Raw genomic sequence first — 16,450 nt, 5'->3', positions numbered from 1 at the left:
GTTGCGTATGGGGTTTAAGCAAGAACATGAAATGAAATTGGTCAAATTTTTTATCTGGAGGGACCCGAGAGGGTGACCCATACCGATTTTTGAAAACCATTTAATTGAGCTGAAATTTGCCGTTGCGGCTTAAAAAGATCTTAAAAAGATGAAAATCTTAAAAAGATGAAATTCGGTACGGTGATAGATACTTAATGGTTTCGTAAGTATATGAAGTTAAAAGCGAACAAAGTGGAACCAGAGTAGCCTAAAGGGTGACCCATACCGTTTCTAAATTCATACTCTAAAAGTCGCTATTTTAAAAGTTGGTAGCTGATATTCGGGAAATTGGTCATACTTGTGTACTAAAGTGAAAGTGCAATGTCATAACGACCGAATTACTATTTTGAAGGACCAAGTAGGGTCACCCCCAGTGTGCGCTAGTGTTTCTCACGGGTTAACCCGAACCATTACTATTAACATTCGGGTTTCGGGTTCAGGTTTCGGGTCCCATGTTAATAGTAATGGTTCGGGTTAACCCGTGAGAAACACTAGTGTGCGCAGAGCAAAAAGGCAGGCAGTACCTTTTTGCCCAACAAAAATGGGTGCCTTTTTGTCCTTTTGCTTATAAATAAAATTAAAGTGAAAGTTATTCATTGCGTTTTTTATACATTTTGAAAAGGCTGCCTTTTTGCACACACTGGTCACCCCCACTGGTTTGGAAAACGGGCGTAGACGACTAAAAGTTGGCGTGATCCTGCAGGGTTAAATCAGCTTAATAAATGTGAAGTAAATTTTAAGATTTTTTTGCCAGGAGGACCCAGTGGGTTTTTGGAATTGGTTAAAGAAGCTGCAATTTTGCATGTTGGATTTTGGGAAAATTTTTGACGATTGCGAATAATTCGCAATCGTCAAAAATTTTCCTATAATGACGGTACTACTATTAGTAGTTGGTACCGGTCACTTGACAAACATTTAGAAGCGGACTCAGTCCCTGACTCGGGCTATATAAACACTACACACTGTAGGTTTTATAATTCACTGCTCGTTTTTTTCTTTTTGGAAGCAGATATCTTTGCCATTTTCAGTATTAGAAGATACTTATTTTTGAAAATACTATATTATCCAAATAGGTGATCGATTTAAATTGATTTGGTCAAAATAACAGAGCATACGCTGGGTGATATCTAATGCTAGTACAATACAAAATATTCATTAATTTCGTCGTCGCTAATTAATTTCAACTTAGAATACGCAAAAATGTTACGAAGTATATTTTGCAAAACACAAAATGCAATAAAACTTCATTAAATCAGCTTCATGGACACGATAATTTGTTAAAAAATGACCAAAAAATGAAGAAAATACTCGGCCGAGTGGGAGACAGTACTCGGCCGAGTCCGAGTAGTAAAAATACACGCCGAGTCGGCCGAGTACTCGGCATCCCCAGTTCGCACGCACCAAAATAAAACAAAGTTCGCAAAAAAATTTGGCTAATTTATTTGCGAACTTGACATCTCGAAGGCTACTGCGAAAATTAGAATATGTTAACTTTAGCAATTTTTTGCAGAAATTATACTGCGATACGAACTTGCTAACTGACCCCCATTAAAACAGTCCTGCTATCTTATTTTAATTTTCATTGATTATCTTGAATTTCGATGGTCCTAATATTTTTTCACGTGGCAGTGAGCAAGCGTCATCAATGTTGTTTCTTCTTTATTTCATGTTTATCAGCAATCGCGAGAGACGTGGCCAATTTGTCCTGACAAATGGACACAATATTTTCTTGACACGCTTCTCGCCGGGTTTAAGGGACAGGAAGCAAGAAAATGGGTAAACTTTAAACTTTATTTCAATTTAATAATCATTTACATTAAGTAAATAATTAATCAGTACTTTGTTAATATTATTAACTAAATTATAACTACCTATTTCCGATTTGCTCCCAATCTAGTTTAGGGAAGTGAAGTCGCCACCGTCAGTTTATTTTGATGAACAAAACAAATTTCTTGTCTTATCAGAATTGATTGGATTACATGTGAAAGAGGTAATAATATTCGAGGAAAATTTAAATTTTAAAAAATTAAACGAAAAATGAAGTTTATTTTTTTCAATTTCAGTTATCCATGATTTGGCCTTCACCAAAAGATGTCGCATACTTTTGTGAAGTACTGAGCAAATTTACTAATCTCACTCAACTGGAATTGGTGGTCACGGTTCCGATGGATACAGCGGATTTTGATAATGATAGAAACTTTTCTCCAAGTGACCCTCGACTTGCAAGTTTAACAACCAAATTTCCAGCCGGATTCGTTCTGCTATCCGTGAAGAGATTGATGATCAAATTCGACTATGATCCTTTCAGCGAATGTGCATATTATTTCATCAAAGAACAAATAGATCAAGAAGGATTGGCCCGATCTATTCTGGAACTTTGTCCAAATATGGAATACCTTCACTTAAACAGTTACGGCAAAATATTTGGACAAGAAATTGGCCGTGACGCGTCCCGTTTCGCAAAACTGGGAGAAGTCAATTTTGAACTTTTGGATGATCACCAAGCCGGAATTTTATCGTTGCCATGTCCTCTTCGCGTCATCCACGTGCACTTTGAAATGGCCAGCGGGTTGAGCGGATTGCAAGAAATTTTTAACAAATTTTCAAATACTTTGGAAGATTTCAAGATGGAGGTGAACATGGTTCTTTGGGAAACTGTGGAACCACAAGCGGGGCTCCAAGGTTTGAAGAGATCAATGATTCTTATTCCAAAAATGCCAAAGTTGAAAAATATTCATATCAGCGTTGGGATGTCCATGATGACTATGGAGGTGCAACAATCGAAGTCACCTGCGCGAACAAGGTACGATTTTGTATTTGAGACGGCCGCAGGGAACCAGAAGATTGACTATGATTTACAGTTCCCATCCTTGACTACGATTGTGATTAATGGAGGATTCCGTTTCCGTGATGGTCAATACAAGCACTACGTTCTGCATGATTTCTTCTCTCCGCAAATCGAGCCTCCTTGCACTACAGTTCGATATTTGGATATCGACTATCCCGACGAGGACAAGGAATTTCTTGATCGGAATCCAGATTGTGCGACTGGATGCGACTGCTGGATTTGGAAAAATGACATCACTCAATTGTACAAAAGGATGGCGGAAACTTTTCCGAATGTGAAGGATGAACGGTTCAATCCGTTTCGCAAGTAATGGACTTTTAAGAACGAACGACAATCGACATTTTTGTTTTACATTTCATCTTTTTTCGTTATTAATTGTTATGATTTTTGTTACAAACTGCTCCGCCTGGATTACTTATTGAATCCATATTTTTCTTTACCTCCAGCTCTTGCTGTTTTTTCATGTAATAATTAAGTTATTCAATAATTTAACTTGGAAAAAAATTAATTACGTCACAAAATGCAGATATCAGATCAGATTGCTGTGAAAATTCTTGTTGAGAAATAATTTATTATATTTGTTACAACATTTAAACATTTAACAGCTGATTTAAATACAACATTGAAAAGAGGATATGCTAATAAATATCTGAACATAAATGATTCTATCGACTAATTAGGCCTATAAAATACATATACTAAAATTAAAGTTATTTTTACTTTGCACGTCAGACTTCACGAGTTGAAAAAAATTACGTTTCTATTAAAACATGTACATATGTATACATACATGAAACTCGTACATATTTATGTGCATCCAGAGCGAGACTAAATACCCACAGACAGATCACGGTATCATTCACGGTAGTGATCTGTATTCAGGGCTAAATACCTATATAAATATGTATATGAGTCACATGATATAACAAGTATAAATATATTTCTTACTATTGTATTCTTTTATTCGTATATATTTAACTAGAGGATAAAGCGATGGATTTGAAGAAATTGTATTCCTCCTTTGTTAATTTTAGCAAGGTGTATAAATATGTATGAATTAATCACAAGGCGATGGTAAGAACTCGAAGAATCCGATTTTCTTGAAATTTCGGAATTATTTAGTCAAAGTATGTTATGCGATTCGGTAACAATTAGACAGAGGTCATACATATGCAAATACGTTTTTTGTATTTATTTCAGATTTCTGAAAAAATCTTTGCAAACAGCTTGAAAAAATGGCTAAACGGTCAAATCTTGACATTTATATTTCATGAAGAGGGGATGATAACAGGGTCCCTTAAGGTATCCGGGAGAAGCAATGAATTTCTTGATTTGCGGAATCTCCTCGAAATTGCTCTTATACTTCAACAGAGCTGGATACCGTTCGAGATAATCCGCATCGTACAAGGTGTACTGGTACAGCATTTCGTACAGCATGAAATCCACGTAGGAGATCTATTTAAGAAATTTATAATCTTCAAAAAAAAATAATCATAATTTTTAATCGTAAAATATTCACCTTATCTCCAAGAATAAATTTATTGCTGCCCAAGAAACTATGCAGCATGTCCCACTTTGGTGGACCACGTTCCTTCAGAGAAGTGATGAAGGGTTCCTGCAATAATTACATTTGTTTAAATATTTTGTGTGATAATCTTTTTAAAATGTGCGATATCAATTAAAATTGGATTATATTTTTGAAATATTACTTTACCAACCAATTACACAGATTTGTGTGGCAAAATTATTTCTCTTAATTAGCTATCAATTACACATGAAATCGTGTAGTTATGTAAGTATTTCGGGGATTAAAAAAAATCTGGTAGTTAATAAAAACTTCGCAAATATTAAAATTCGGGAAAACGTAAAATTTTCAAAAACACCTTGGCAGACAAGTTATTTTTAACAGTACACAAACGTGTGTAATATAATTAGTACCCAAAAGGTTTGACTTTTTTAAATTTAAAGATTGTTATGAAAATTTCATAAAATTCAACACATTCTCCAAAATTCTTACGGTGTCATGGAAACATCTCCAAACCAAGAAGTACCACACGTCCCATAAGAAATTCTCCATCATTTCCGCCTTTGCCAAAACGATGGGGTCGCTCGGCATTAAGACGCCGTTTCCTTCCTTCCGCGCAATGTACTTCAAAATGGCTCGAGACTCGGTCAGGTTGATGGAGCCATCTTTCCAGTACGGAAGCTGAATAGAATTAAGATCAAAATTTATGCATAATTTGTACCATCATTACAATATTTTGAGATAGGCTGTTAGAAATCAGGTATAGTCTCGCAGGTACTGATTTCTCAGTGTTAACGTTGGTACAGCTTGGTATGTAAATTATACCGGTCACTATGAAATTTGCTACTGATATGGTAAAACTTTAATACCGAACTATTACTTTACTTGCCCGTATTACTTATAAATACAACTTTATATGTAGTAAAGTCATACATGAATACCGTTTGGAATTATTTTAATACCGGATTTCTAAGAGTGTACGAAATACTTGAGTTTTTTATTACATACGTTTGGCAAATCGAGGCCTAAATTTCCCTTCTCTGCCCCATATTCTTCCAAGCCTGCCTGACTGAGAGGATATTTCTTCTCTTCGTAGTCCACTCCTAGATAAGCCAATGCCCACTTTACCGGGTACGCGAGCTGTGAATGATTGTGGAATAAAACGTTTAATGTTAGCACAATAAAAATTAATCCAATAATTTATCATCTCTCACCCCTCGCAAGTCATGATAGCCCAAGAGTGGTTTCGAGTTGGACATTTTTAACTGAACTAAAAACAGTTATATTTCTGAAATTTTAATGAATATCGACACCAATTTGGAACCGGCTGCACAAACGTTTGTGGCAAGAATGTGTTGCTATGCAGTGGATGCAGATATTGATATGTTTGTGCTTAGATATGTATATACATAAGTATCGTCATCCATAAGGAGATAACATTGTCAAGGTTGACTTGTTGGTAAAGTGTTATACGTATTGTGCCATGCTTTTTATTAGCATGACACCACACCGATTTCAAGTCTCGTTTCTTATTTCTAAATGCGTGCATATGCATCTTTACAGACATGCATTGCTGGAGGGTGCATAATGCATTTTTTGCTTGGACACCACAGCTTGACCAGATTGAGCGTGGTGCATACATAAGAACATTTGGATTTTTAAGTAGGTGTAATAGTGTATACATACATATGTTATCATGCACATTGGAGTATTTGAGGCAGCAATATGTAACTATGCACACATGTCTGCATTTAGGTAAACGAAAGTCATCATGATGAGATACTAAATGCAAACGTTCATATTGGAGTCTCCAATTTGGAGAAAACAGCATTCCACGATTTGATAACACTGATGAATCTCAAATGCGATTACAAAAGATAAGTATGCATGCAAGTGCACGAAAACGTTACCACCTGAATATTCACCACATGACATACGTATACTCACTCGTTAGAATATTTCTATCCCTATAGCGATAGTACTACAGATGAATACTTTCTATAGTATGTCCATGGACAAAGAGCATATTAGTTATGTAAATCGAACTTGGATATTTTCATGCACTTACCTATGTATGTATATATGTACATACCGCTAGTCGCTTATTTCCCATTAAACATCTACAAACATGTTTCCAGGATACAATTTACGGAATTGTGAATTTTCATGGAATTTGGAAATTTACAGATTGGGAATTTCTTTAATGCTTAATTCCACTGGCTTCATATGACAGACATATGAAATCAGGTTGCTGCTTACGTACATGAGACAAACCTTTTCTAAAAATTGTATTTTACCTAGAAAAATTTACGTAAGTGCATATAGCCGACAAAGGCTCGATTTACGTACATTTATCTTATACACAATTGAAACACTGGTCAAATACTGATAGTGGTTTACATGTTGGCAATTGACTCTTACGAGACCTTGTGTGAAATTTGACTGATTACATTTTAAATATACATTTTTGGCTACACCGTTCAAGAAATTACTTCATTCATCGATACCTACATACCCAAGTTCAACTCTGAAATTAATATATGTTCGGATTTTAAAGTCCTACATTCTAATCGACTCGGGAAAAAATGTGGTCTGGAACATTACGTAACTTCGTTCTTTTCTCTATAATTATAGTTGCAAGATTATCTAAATTAATAAAATGTGAACCTGTCACAAGCCTAAAAGGTTATTGTCCCCAAATCCCTAAACCAGAAGATGATGAAAATCTGAGGCCACGTGAGTTAAATTTATGTAACATTAAGAATTGCAAATTAGGGTTTAGCATTCAATTTTTACGCAACGGCTAAATTTACCATTGGCCTAAATGCGAAATTTTGTGGTTATGAGAGAATTTAGGGCAAAAATCCTTAATATCCATACATATTTACCATTTGGGTGTGTTCACACATAGCGTAATTAACAACGCAAACGTAGTTGTAGATAAGGTCTTATTTTGGTTGCGCTAACGTTACGTGCAAAAGCTTGGGTTTTCACGTACAAGCAACATATTTAATTTAATCTATGTAAAACGCAAGAGCTTGGCAAATTTGAACTCTTTGTTCACAGTTTTAAATAAAGCTTGCACCATTTTTCGTTGTACTCCAACTTACTCCAAAATTAATGTATTGAAAAATAAATTCATGAATTAGATTGAATCAAAATTACAAAATTAGCAATACATTCTGCACCTCGAAAAATTACAGCTTTGGCAGAGGAAGCCTTTGGAAATTTTGTTAAATGGAAACTGCTCTGTTTCCACACCTGGTTGGTTGAAACGAGACGGTATACGGAACCTTACATTCTTCCCAAGGAATTATTTTTCAACTTAACAGGAGCAATTTATGAGATGGAAGCAATGTTTGGGTATTCATCATTTTCAAATCGGTAGTATTTATCCTCTGAGATATGCTCTAGTTAAATATAAATATGCTTAACTTTAGAAATGTCAGGGGTTCCGGCTTGTTGAATTACTTTTCGGACAGAAAAAACCCTGGCTCATTTCTTCCCGGTGGACCAGACCTTCATCACGGCTTCTTCGATATTCGCTTCACCTCTGAAAAAAGTCAAATTCGAATTGATGGTAAAATAATTAAAATTCAGCATCAATTTCGTAGATACCTATGTTCCATTTGTCAATTACTGAACAAGCAAGAACCATACAGGCAATTCACGCAGTCACTGGGTAACTTTTAAAATACGTACGTTTTGCGAAATACCTAATTTTAGACTTGGACAGAATAATGAGACGCCCTTGATCAGAGCAAGTTAGCAAAAATGCGTAAGCTAATTTTCCATAGAAATAATTGCAAAATTTTGTAAAAGTTGATAGAATTTACGGATTCTACAAAGTTACGAAAGACGGCGTGAATTGCTTCATACTTTCGATAAAATTTACGAAACAAAAGTCTATATACGAGTCCGTACTGTGGGATACTAAACACTTGCTTGATTCAATTGTCGAAGTAATTTTATTAGTCAAATTAGTCTAATACTGTTATTAGGACGCATCATCTCGAAAGGTACCGTTTTAGTGTTTCCCTTCTTCGCACCTGGCGGAACTGCGAGAGTTTGGACGGACCGCGTATTTGATTTCTACGGAGAATTTTCCGCTATCAATGGATTCATCAAGCTGAACGCGTCCCGTTGTAAAACCGAATTCCAAACAGGGTCAATCGTTACCACTAATATAACTAATTTCCGCCCCGACACTGTCCCATCGGAGTGGATGGAAGCCGTCGAAGGGGAAGTTTTTCCACAAGCTGGGGAACGATTAGCGAATTATTTTACCACCGAGATCACGGATTTGCTCAACAGTGCGATCTATGATTACTTGACGATAGCTTTTAACGTAAGGCATGCAACTACTTATAATTGTAAAATCATAATCTGAAATTAAGCCTTTGTGGTTGACCCTGTTTTGCATAGTCTGGCAAAAACATTTGTCCCCACTGTACAGCCTGTATTAATTGTTAGTGATTAACTGTTAGCGACCAAATAGCATTATTTTCACTCCCTGGTTTTTGTAGGACACACCCGTCTCAGAAATCATTAAAACACCTGCTCCTCCTTTGGAAGAGTAAGTTAGAATAAAAAGTAAAAATTAGTAAATGTAATACATACTTCGAAAGATTTTAATGTTTCCAACTCGGTTACATCAGTAATGAATCCACCACCGAGGAGACACAGCTACCCGAGTCTACCCGCCCATCTCAAACTACTACGGAAACAACTACAGAATTCTCCACAAGCCCTGCTAGTTCAACCTTCAAAGATCCACTTTCCACTACAACAAGATTTCCTGAAAATGAAAGTAGTCCCGAAGGGGAAGGACCAATGCTCGCGTTAATCTTGGTGGGGGTCATTCTACTGTTGATTTTCGGTCTAGGATTGGTCATTTGTATCGTTAGGAAAAGAAGCCAGGTAAATGAAAGATGAACCCGTGCACCTATTAAAGCGTAGTGGGCCTATTAAAGCTTTGCATACAAAAATGCCGCGGTTTTACTAGATGAATCATTACATAACAAGTCTAAATTGAAAACAAAATCCTAGACTTCGCCAGACTACAGGAAATTTCAATCATCCGAAATCCATGACCCCAACGAACCAGTCTACTTGCCAGCGATCAGCCATCATCCCCACATTCTGGACGATAATGGACATAAAATGTATCAAGCCGTTCAACGCCTCCCTTTACCCACACATTTGCACCTTTCTCCCAAGAGATTGAAGGTGCAGAAATCCATTTTACTTGGCAAGGGCGCGTTTGGTGTAGTTTTTCAGGGGTTACTAGACTCCAAAACGGTCATCGCCGTGAAGACGTCAGCAGAAAATGCGGACGAGACGAAGCAAGCCGCCTTGTTGGCCGAGGTGAAGATCATGAGCTATGCTGGTAAACATCCCAACATTGTTGAGCTTGTTGGAGTTCAATTTGATAAAGGTGGCAAAGGTAAATTAAATAAATTACATGGGTACAAATTATGTACATACATGCTAGGAATGCGTATGCATTAAGTGGTTTTCTCCTATTTGGACTAGACTCATTTTAAATTGTTCACACCCAGAAATAAGCGGGACAGGTTTCTGCATTTTTCCTAACTCGCATGTTTTGGCTTTGGCCCGTGCCAAAATTCAGATTTTTTAAAACGCTGACTTTTGGCGATATTGTGAATTCAAGAAATAAAAATGACTAATTGCAATTTTGAAAATTGCACAAATTTTTTAATTGTAAAATTTGTGCTAATCCTAAGTGCAATTCCTCATTCTTCATTCGTCATTCCTCCAAGTTTATATATCACTGTACAAATTGTTATTTATTCGACAATTCCGCCACGACTAAAGATGCATGCAGTAGGAAGAATTCAAAAATGCGACGACCACAAGCATAAGTATTGGTCTCTTATTTTCGGGCTTGAATAGTTAATCATATTGGCCAAAATCTGAGAATACCCCTTCATCCCTACGTATTTTGAGAAATTATTCACAATTTTCTCAATTATAATTCCACATAAATATTTTACTCTCTAAATCTAGTTCCGCTAATGGTTGCGGTACAATTCTGTTCGCGAGGGTCATTAGAAAATCTTTTACGCGAAAGGCGAAAACAGCTGGCGACGCCGATTTTAAATTATGCCCATGCAGATTTATGGTTTACCAGGTTATCTCGCCCCCACCGAGATTGAGACGGTTAAACCGTTTGACACACACACGCTATTACTTTGGACAAAACAAGTTTGTTCAGCTATGACGTTTCTGTCTGCAAAGCAGGTAATAAATTCGTAACGTAGAGACTAGTACTATATTCTTTTTTGATAATTAAGATAAAAATTAACTCCGGAAGTTACGTGCAGATAATTCACGGAGATCTTGCCGCACGGAATGTACTCGTTGATGAACACTTTGTCGCGAAAATTTCCGATTTCGGCCTCTCCAGACAGATTTATGACCAATACAAGAAATATGTGTTTGCCAAAAAGGTAATTATAAAATTTGTTGGGTTGCATTAACCTTAAAAACCTTGATTTCCAGAATTTTAACTCTGATTAATGCATTTAATAAATTTAATTTTTCGTTTTTCATTATAAGCTGAATTTTTTAAAAGCTAGTGAAATAATTTTCAATCTGTTTGTTACCACCGCTGTTAGTAATTTCTTACTTGCTTTTAGGAAACTCAGCTCCCATGGAGATGGCTTGCCATTGAGACGCTAAAACATTCTAAATTCTCTAGCGAGTCAGATATCTGGGCGTTTGGGGTGTTCATGTGGGAAATGTTCAGTCTGGGGGATACACCTTACACTGCCGGAAGTCAATGGGGACCAGAATTCGTGTCCTTCCTCGACCAAGGCTTGAGACTGGAGGCACCGGAATACGCGCGACAAGAAATGTATGAAAACATTGTAATGAAACATATTTTTTTCAAAATTTTATTGGTTTACGAAAATATTTCTCACGTGGTGCAGTAAGCGTCATAACCTGAGAAATTAATATGTTTTTCGACCTGCTGCATATGTAAATATGTAGGTTTCATGTTAATAGATATTTATTGATGAGGAAATGCTGGGAGGCGGATCCATCGAGAAGATCTCGATTTCCGGAAATATCCTCCAATCTGGATTTTCTACTTGCTTCTGAATATGAAAACCGTATCATGCCGAAAAAATGACCATACGTATGTATTAACTTAATCCTTACGTGTTCATTGATTACGCATATACTTATTGCAGTACCTCAAATTTGTGATTGCCCTTTATTGATTTTTTATTGTTGAAGTTATGCTAGTTTGTATCGCTTTAATAAGGTTATAATTAAATCATGTGTCTTTAAGATAACACTATTTGAAAGATTTTTTAGCGTATACACATTTGGTCCATTTATGAAAGTGGCATACGTGAAGTTGTATTTTTTAAGTGCTTTAACGAGTAAATTACATATATACCCGATAAGATGAGAAGGAAATTCAAGAATTTTTACAAAATCAATAAATCAATCTGTAAATTCACGAGTAATTTAATTTAAGAAGTAATTTTTCATGATTTTAAACTATGAAGATGCAATGAAAATTTTTAATACACTCTTAGAAATCCAATATTAAAATAATACCAAGCGGTAGTGATATATAGCTTTGCCAAAGTGGTATTGATAAGTAATACTGTGTAGGTGGTAATAGTAATAAATCGGTATTAAAGTTTTGCCATATAATTTTTACTGACCGGTATAATTTTAATACCAAGAGGTAGCAAGTTTAATACTGATAAATCAAAACCTGCCTGACAATATCAGGTTTCTAGAAGTGTATTTCAAAGAGAGAATTATAAAGCACATTATTTGCATATTTAACCCACATTTGTAAATACATGTGTGTTGCATACATAAATATGTGCACGCGTAATTCTGCAAGTGATACATATGTACATAAGTATATATGTATGTATGCCACGAAGATGAAGATCAATGTGTGTGTCACATTGACATGCGGTTTAGCAATTAAGCTTAATTGAATCTGCTTCCCTTTTACTCTGTATTTGTATTCACGACTTATGTGAATTATAAATTCTCCTAAATGGAATACCAGATAATGTACTGGTTAATCTTAAGCTAAAATCCTGTTATTGTAAAGTATATGACAAATTGATGTTTTCTTCCAGATAAGTTGAATTTCAGTGAAAAAATACTATCGTCATTTCCGAATTATGATATTTAACTACTTGTAAGCAATACCGTGTATGTATATATGTACCTAAATAAATTCGATTCAATGATTCAATGAATTTAATGCGTATACGTACGTGTACAATATGTGCAGTGGAATTATTTGTGCGTGTCACCTTATTTGCGTAAATCTCACTATGTCAATTTTCGGCGATACGGGTTTTACATGTTGAATATACCCTCTCTCGCGAATGAGTTAAAATATGCAAATGAGGTGACTAGCACAAATAATTCCACTGTATTTGTACTTATGTAGGTACATGTCATACGTAGTATGTACATAGTTGGTACATATGTTTAGGTATTCACGCACGTGTTGGATTCCCTGTTTTTTCCGGTAGTTGTTATTGCATGTTGCATACATATATAAGTTATTAGCGACACCATGGCTTAAGAAGTTCTAATCCTAAGTACTCCGTAAATGCTACGTAAGGTTTGCCCTTCCAAGAATTACCTTACCAGATTAATAGCCTTATCCGGTAGAATTCTATTAATTTTTTCGTGTCTCAATGACGCAAAAACCATGCTCAGAAATATGTACCTCTTAATCCAGAGGGTTACATGAAATTTGATAATGATTATGCGACTAAAAGTGCGAATATAAGCGCCACAGGCAATCATCTTCAAAAATCTCAAGTTTTCCAAAAATGTTCGACATGACGCCACTCCCCATACTTCTCGTCGCTCTATTGGCATTTTGCCATGTCACTCTCAGCTACAAGATCGACGACTCCCTTACCTTCACCCAAATGGTGGAGAGGATCCCGGTTGCTCAATATTTCAGAAATGCCACCCTTCATCACCCCCTTCACGAAGCCCTGGCTAAAGGGACCCTTCCCCTCATAACGCTTAAAGCCTTGATTCAACAAGACCACTTATTTTCGGAAAACCGTCTTAAAGCGTTTGGAATTTTGGCCAAACGAGAAATGGATCCCAACAGGAGGAAATATTTGCAAGGGGTTGCCCGCCAGAATTATGGATCTGCCTGGGAAGAGCTTTATGTCCAATTCAACTTTTCCAGAGGGGTTCATATGGTCCCCCCTGTTTTGGGTAAAAACAAATTAATTTGAAACATTCAGTGAAGCAATTCGTGCTGTAATTGGTAACTTATAAAATCCATAAGTTTTGAAAAATACATCATTTTACAAGCTTTTACAAAATAAAATGACGCTCTTCATCGTAATAAGTTTACAAAAATTTGTAAGCTAATTTTCCTTAAAAATATTTGTGCAATTTTGTAAAAGTTTTACAAATTGATACAGAATTTACGAATTTTATAATGTTATCAAGGATTACGTGAATTGCTTCAGTGTTTGATTTCTTGAACGTTTTCTGAACTTATTGTTCTTCAAGAAAGTGTAAGAATTTATCGCTAACTAGCAGCTGCCCTTTGTAGTACAATCGGGATAGTCTGCTAGATGGTGCTGTTTTCTTGCATTTCTTGAGCCTTGCATCGCTTTAAGATCATATTTAACCTAAAAACAGTTTCTTGGAGATATGTTTTATGATCCAAAGTTAATATATTTATTCCCTAGAATATTCCGTTCACGACCTTAGCCTCGCAAAAAATGGCGAAATTGCCGTCGCCCTGGCATCCTTTTATCCTGCTCGTGATATCTGGGGCCATGTTGCCTCTCGTGTCGCAGCCATCGCAGATCTACCCAACAATCCCAGCCATCCTCATTTCACCCCCATCGCCCGCACTTCACGAGGACAAAAGACCGCACAATTTGTCACCGTCTTGAACGAGTATTACGCCCGATTGGGAAATGATACCAAAACCAAGAAGAAAATGTTACACGCTTACACGCGAAGTATTCAGTATGAGTTAAAATTTGCCGAGACGATCTTAGCCCTGCAAGTTGAATCTATTCCCGCCCCGAATTTTACTGACTTGGTGGACTCTCACTTCACCCCTGACGCCGTGGCGGGAGTCGTGAACCATGCGTTGTATCGAGAAATTGGGGCTGGGACGCTTCCTTTGGATCGATTTGCCATTCTGATGCAACAAGATCACATTTACATTAATGGATTTTATGGCGCGTTCACTGCCATGGAGGACAAAGAGACGGATGCGGAATTGAAGCATCGCCTTCACAAGAACTCGGACAACATGGTTAACTTCTTTAAGCGACAGTATGAAAATTATGACTTCCAAGAAGCATATTTCGTTGAGAAGTATACACTAGGTAAGTATTTTTATGAAAAAGGCTGATTTTTTTAATATGGCGAGATTTGCCTGGCGCTAATACAATTTCGTAAAGACATTGGGGGTATTCACGTCACTCAAAATGCCGTTTCTCAACCGTAGATAAATATGTAAATAACGTATGATAACGTATACTTAGATAACCGGTCTCCAACGCTAAAAACTTTTTGTGTGATTTTTTGAAAAAAAATATAACATTTTAATTGGTTGAAATTCCGCATCCCAACTTTTCACAAACATCACAAAGTTGTGAATATACATAATCCGTGAAGCGACGTTTATGAAATTGACGTGAATATCCCCATCATAATTTCTCATATTGCCAAAAATTGCAAGCTAAATTAGAATTTAATGATTTTCATTAATTTTGCAGCTTACGTGGACCACATAATTTCCAAATCGCACCACTCCTCGATCCCTGAAGGTCTCGCAGCCTTGTATCCGTGTTACTTCATCTGGAACAGGATGGGTCGTTATATGAACAAATTGGCCCAAAATGTTATCGATCCACACCCGTACGGAGATTTTGTCACGTACAACAATCCTGCTGAGAGCGGGAGTCTTGCAAAATTTCAGGGTCTGATTAACACTTACTTTGATCGACTCGAGGGGGATTTGGAGACAAAGTTGAAAATGTTTCAAATCGTGGGGGAAAGTGTCTTGTACGAGGAGATGTTTGCGGATGCGGTGTATAAACTGGGTCGGCCACAAGGGTTATAAGTCAGACATGCATACTTACATACATAATTATATAATTTAAATAAAAGTTGTGCTAAATTTACCCAAGGTTAAGTACAAAGAGGATGACACAACAATTGTGCAAAATTTATCCAACTTGTGCAAAATTCACCCAAACGTAGATTTAGCCAAATTGTTGCATGATTCTCTTCTTTTACTCAACCTTGGGTTAATTTAGCACAACTTTTATTTAGAGTGTACTTATGTATACACTTAAATATGAACATATGTACGTATGTACATATTTCCACTCTCTATTGATTTAAGTGAAACAGTAATAGTTAAATAAATAAAAAATTCAAATATTTCTGTCCTGATTTTAATTTGGTTTCTGAAAAGTAAATCTTACTGTGCGATAAAAGATGTGAGTCCGTTTTTTCTACCTTTATTATTCCACTTACCATAACTAATCCTAAATGCATGCTCATCTTGTGGTCGTTGAGATTGAAAATGCGTATAAAAACCACCAGTGTGTAGGATTTGACAAATCAGTTCATATTCATTGCGATTATGCAGAATGTTATTAAGTATGTTTCATACTGTTAGCATTTGTGCCATTTCATGTAATATTTATTTTCACTTTGCTAGACAATATTTTGACATTTACAAGGAGTATAATTTCCTACATATACATGTGTAACACACGCGTCATGGCATTGTAAGTAGTTTACTAATATAGTTGTAAATGTTTCCTGCAAATCCTTTCCTATTAACACATTTTAAATGATATCGCATCACGGAAACCCTTCATATCAGAATTTTTCTGATTAATGTTAAACATAAAATAGCCATCCTCACAATTATAACCTGAATAAACTGACACACAGCTTGTTTCCGACGGGAAATTTTGGAATGCAATATTTCCCATGCATGAAATCTTCAAAAA

General features: G+C 36.2%; 2 protein-coding genes across 2 annotated transcripts; one reads left to right on the top strand and one right to left on the bottom strand.

Moving 5' to 3' along the window:
- Positions 1-4,052: 4,052 nt before the first annotated feature.
- On the bottom strand, positions 4,053-5,786 carry LOC110849857 (glutathione S-transferase Mu 1). The gene is made up of 5 exons (XM_022097320.2): positions 5,627-5,786; positions 5,421-5,552; positions 4,905-5,093; positions 4,407-4,502; positions 4,053-4,342 (listed from the first exon to the last, which is right to left on the bottom strand). The coding sequence occupies exons 1-5, from the start codon at positions 5,669-5,671 to the stop codon at positions 4,127-4,129; spliced, it is 678 nt and encodes a 225-aa protein (XP_021953012.1). The 5' UTR covers positions 5,672-5,786; the 3' UTR covers positions 4,053-4,126.
- Positions 5,787-9,788: 4,002 nt separating this feature from the next.
- On the top strand, positions 9,789-11,662 carry LOC110849928 (tyrosine-protein kinase receptor Tie-1). Its single transcript, XM_035851880.1, has 5 exons — positions 9,789-9,858; positions 10,567-10,676; positions 10,730-10,885; positions 11,075-11,305; positions 11,633-11,662. Exons 1-5 carry the CDS (start codon positions 9,789-9,791, stop codon positions 11,660-11,662), a joined length of 597 nt encoding a protein of 198 aa, XP_035707773.1.
- The last annotated feature ends 4,788 nt before the right edge of the window (positions 11,663-16,450 follow it).

The sequence above is a fragment of the Folsomia candida genome, unplaced genomic scaffold, assembly GCF_002217175.1.
Source record: "Folsomia candida strain VU population unplaced genomic scaffold, ASM221717v1 Fcan01_Sc005, whole genome shotgun sequence".
In the NCBI taxonomy this organism is placed as follows: domain Eukaryota; kingdom Metazoa; phylum Arthropoda; class Collembola; order Entomobryomorpha; family Isotomidae; genus Folsomia; species Folsomia candida.
This window is presented reverse-complemented; position numbering and strand designations above follow the sequence as displayed.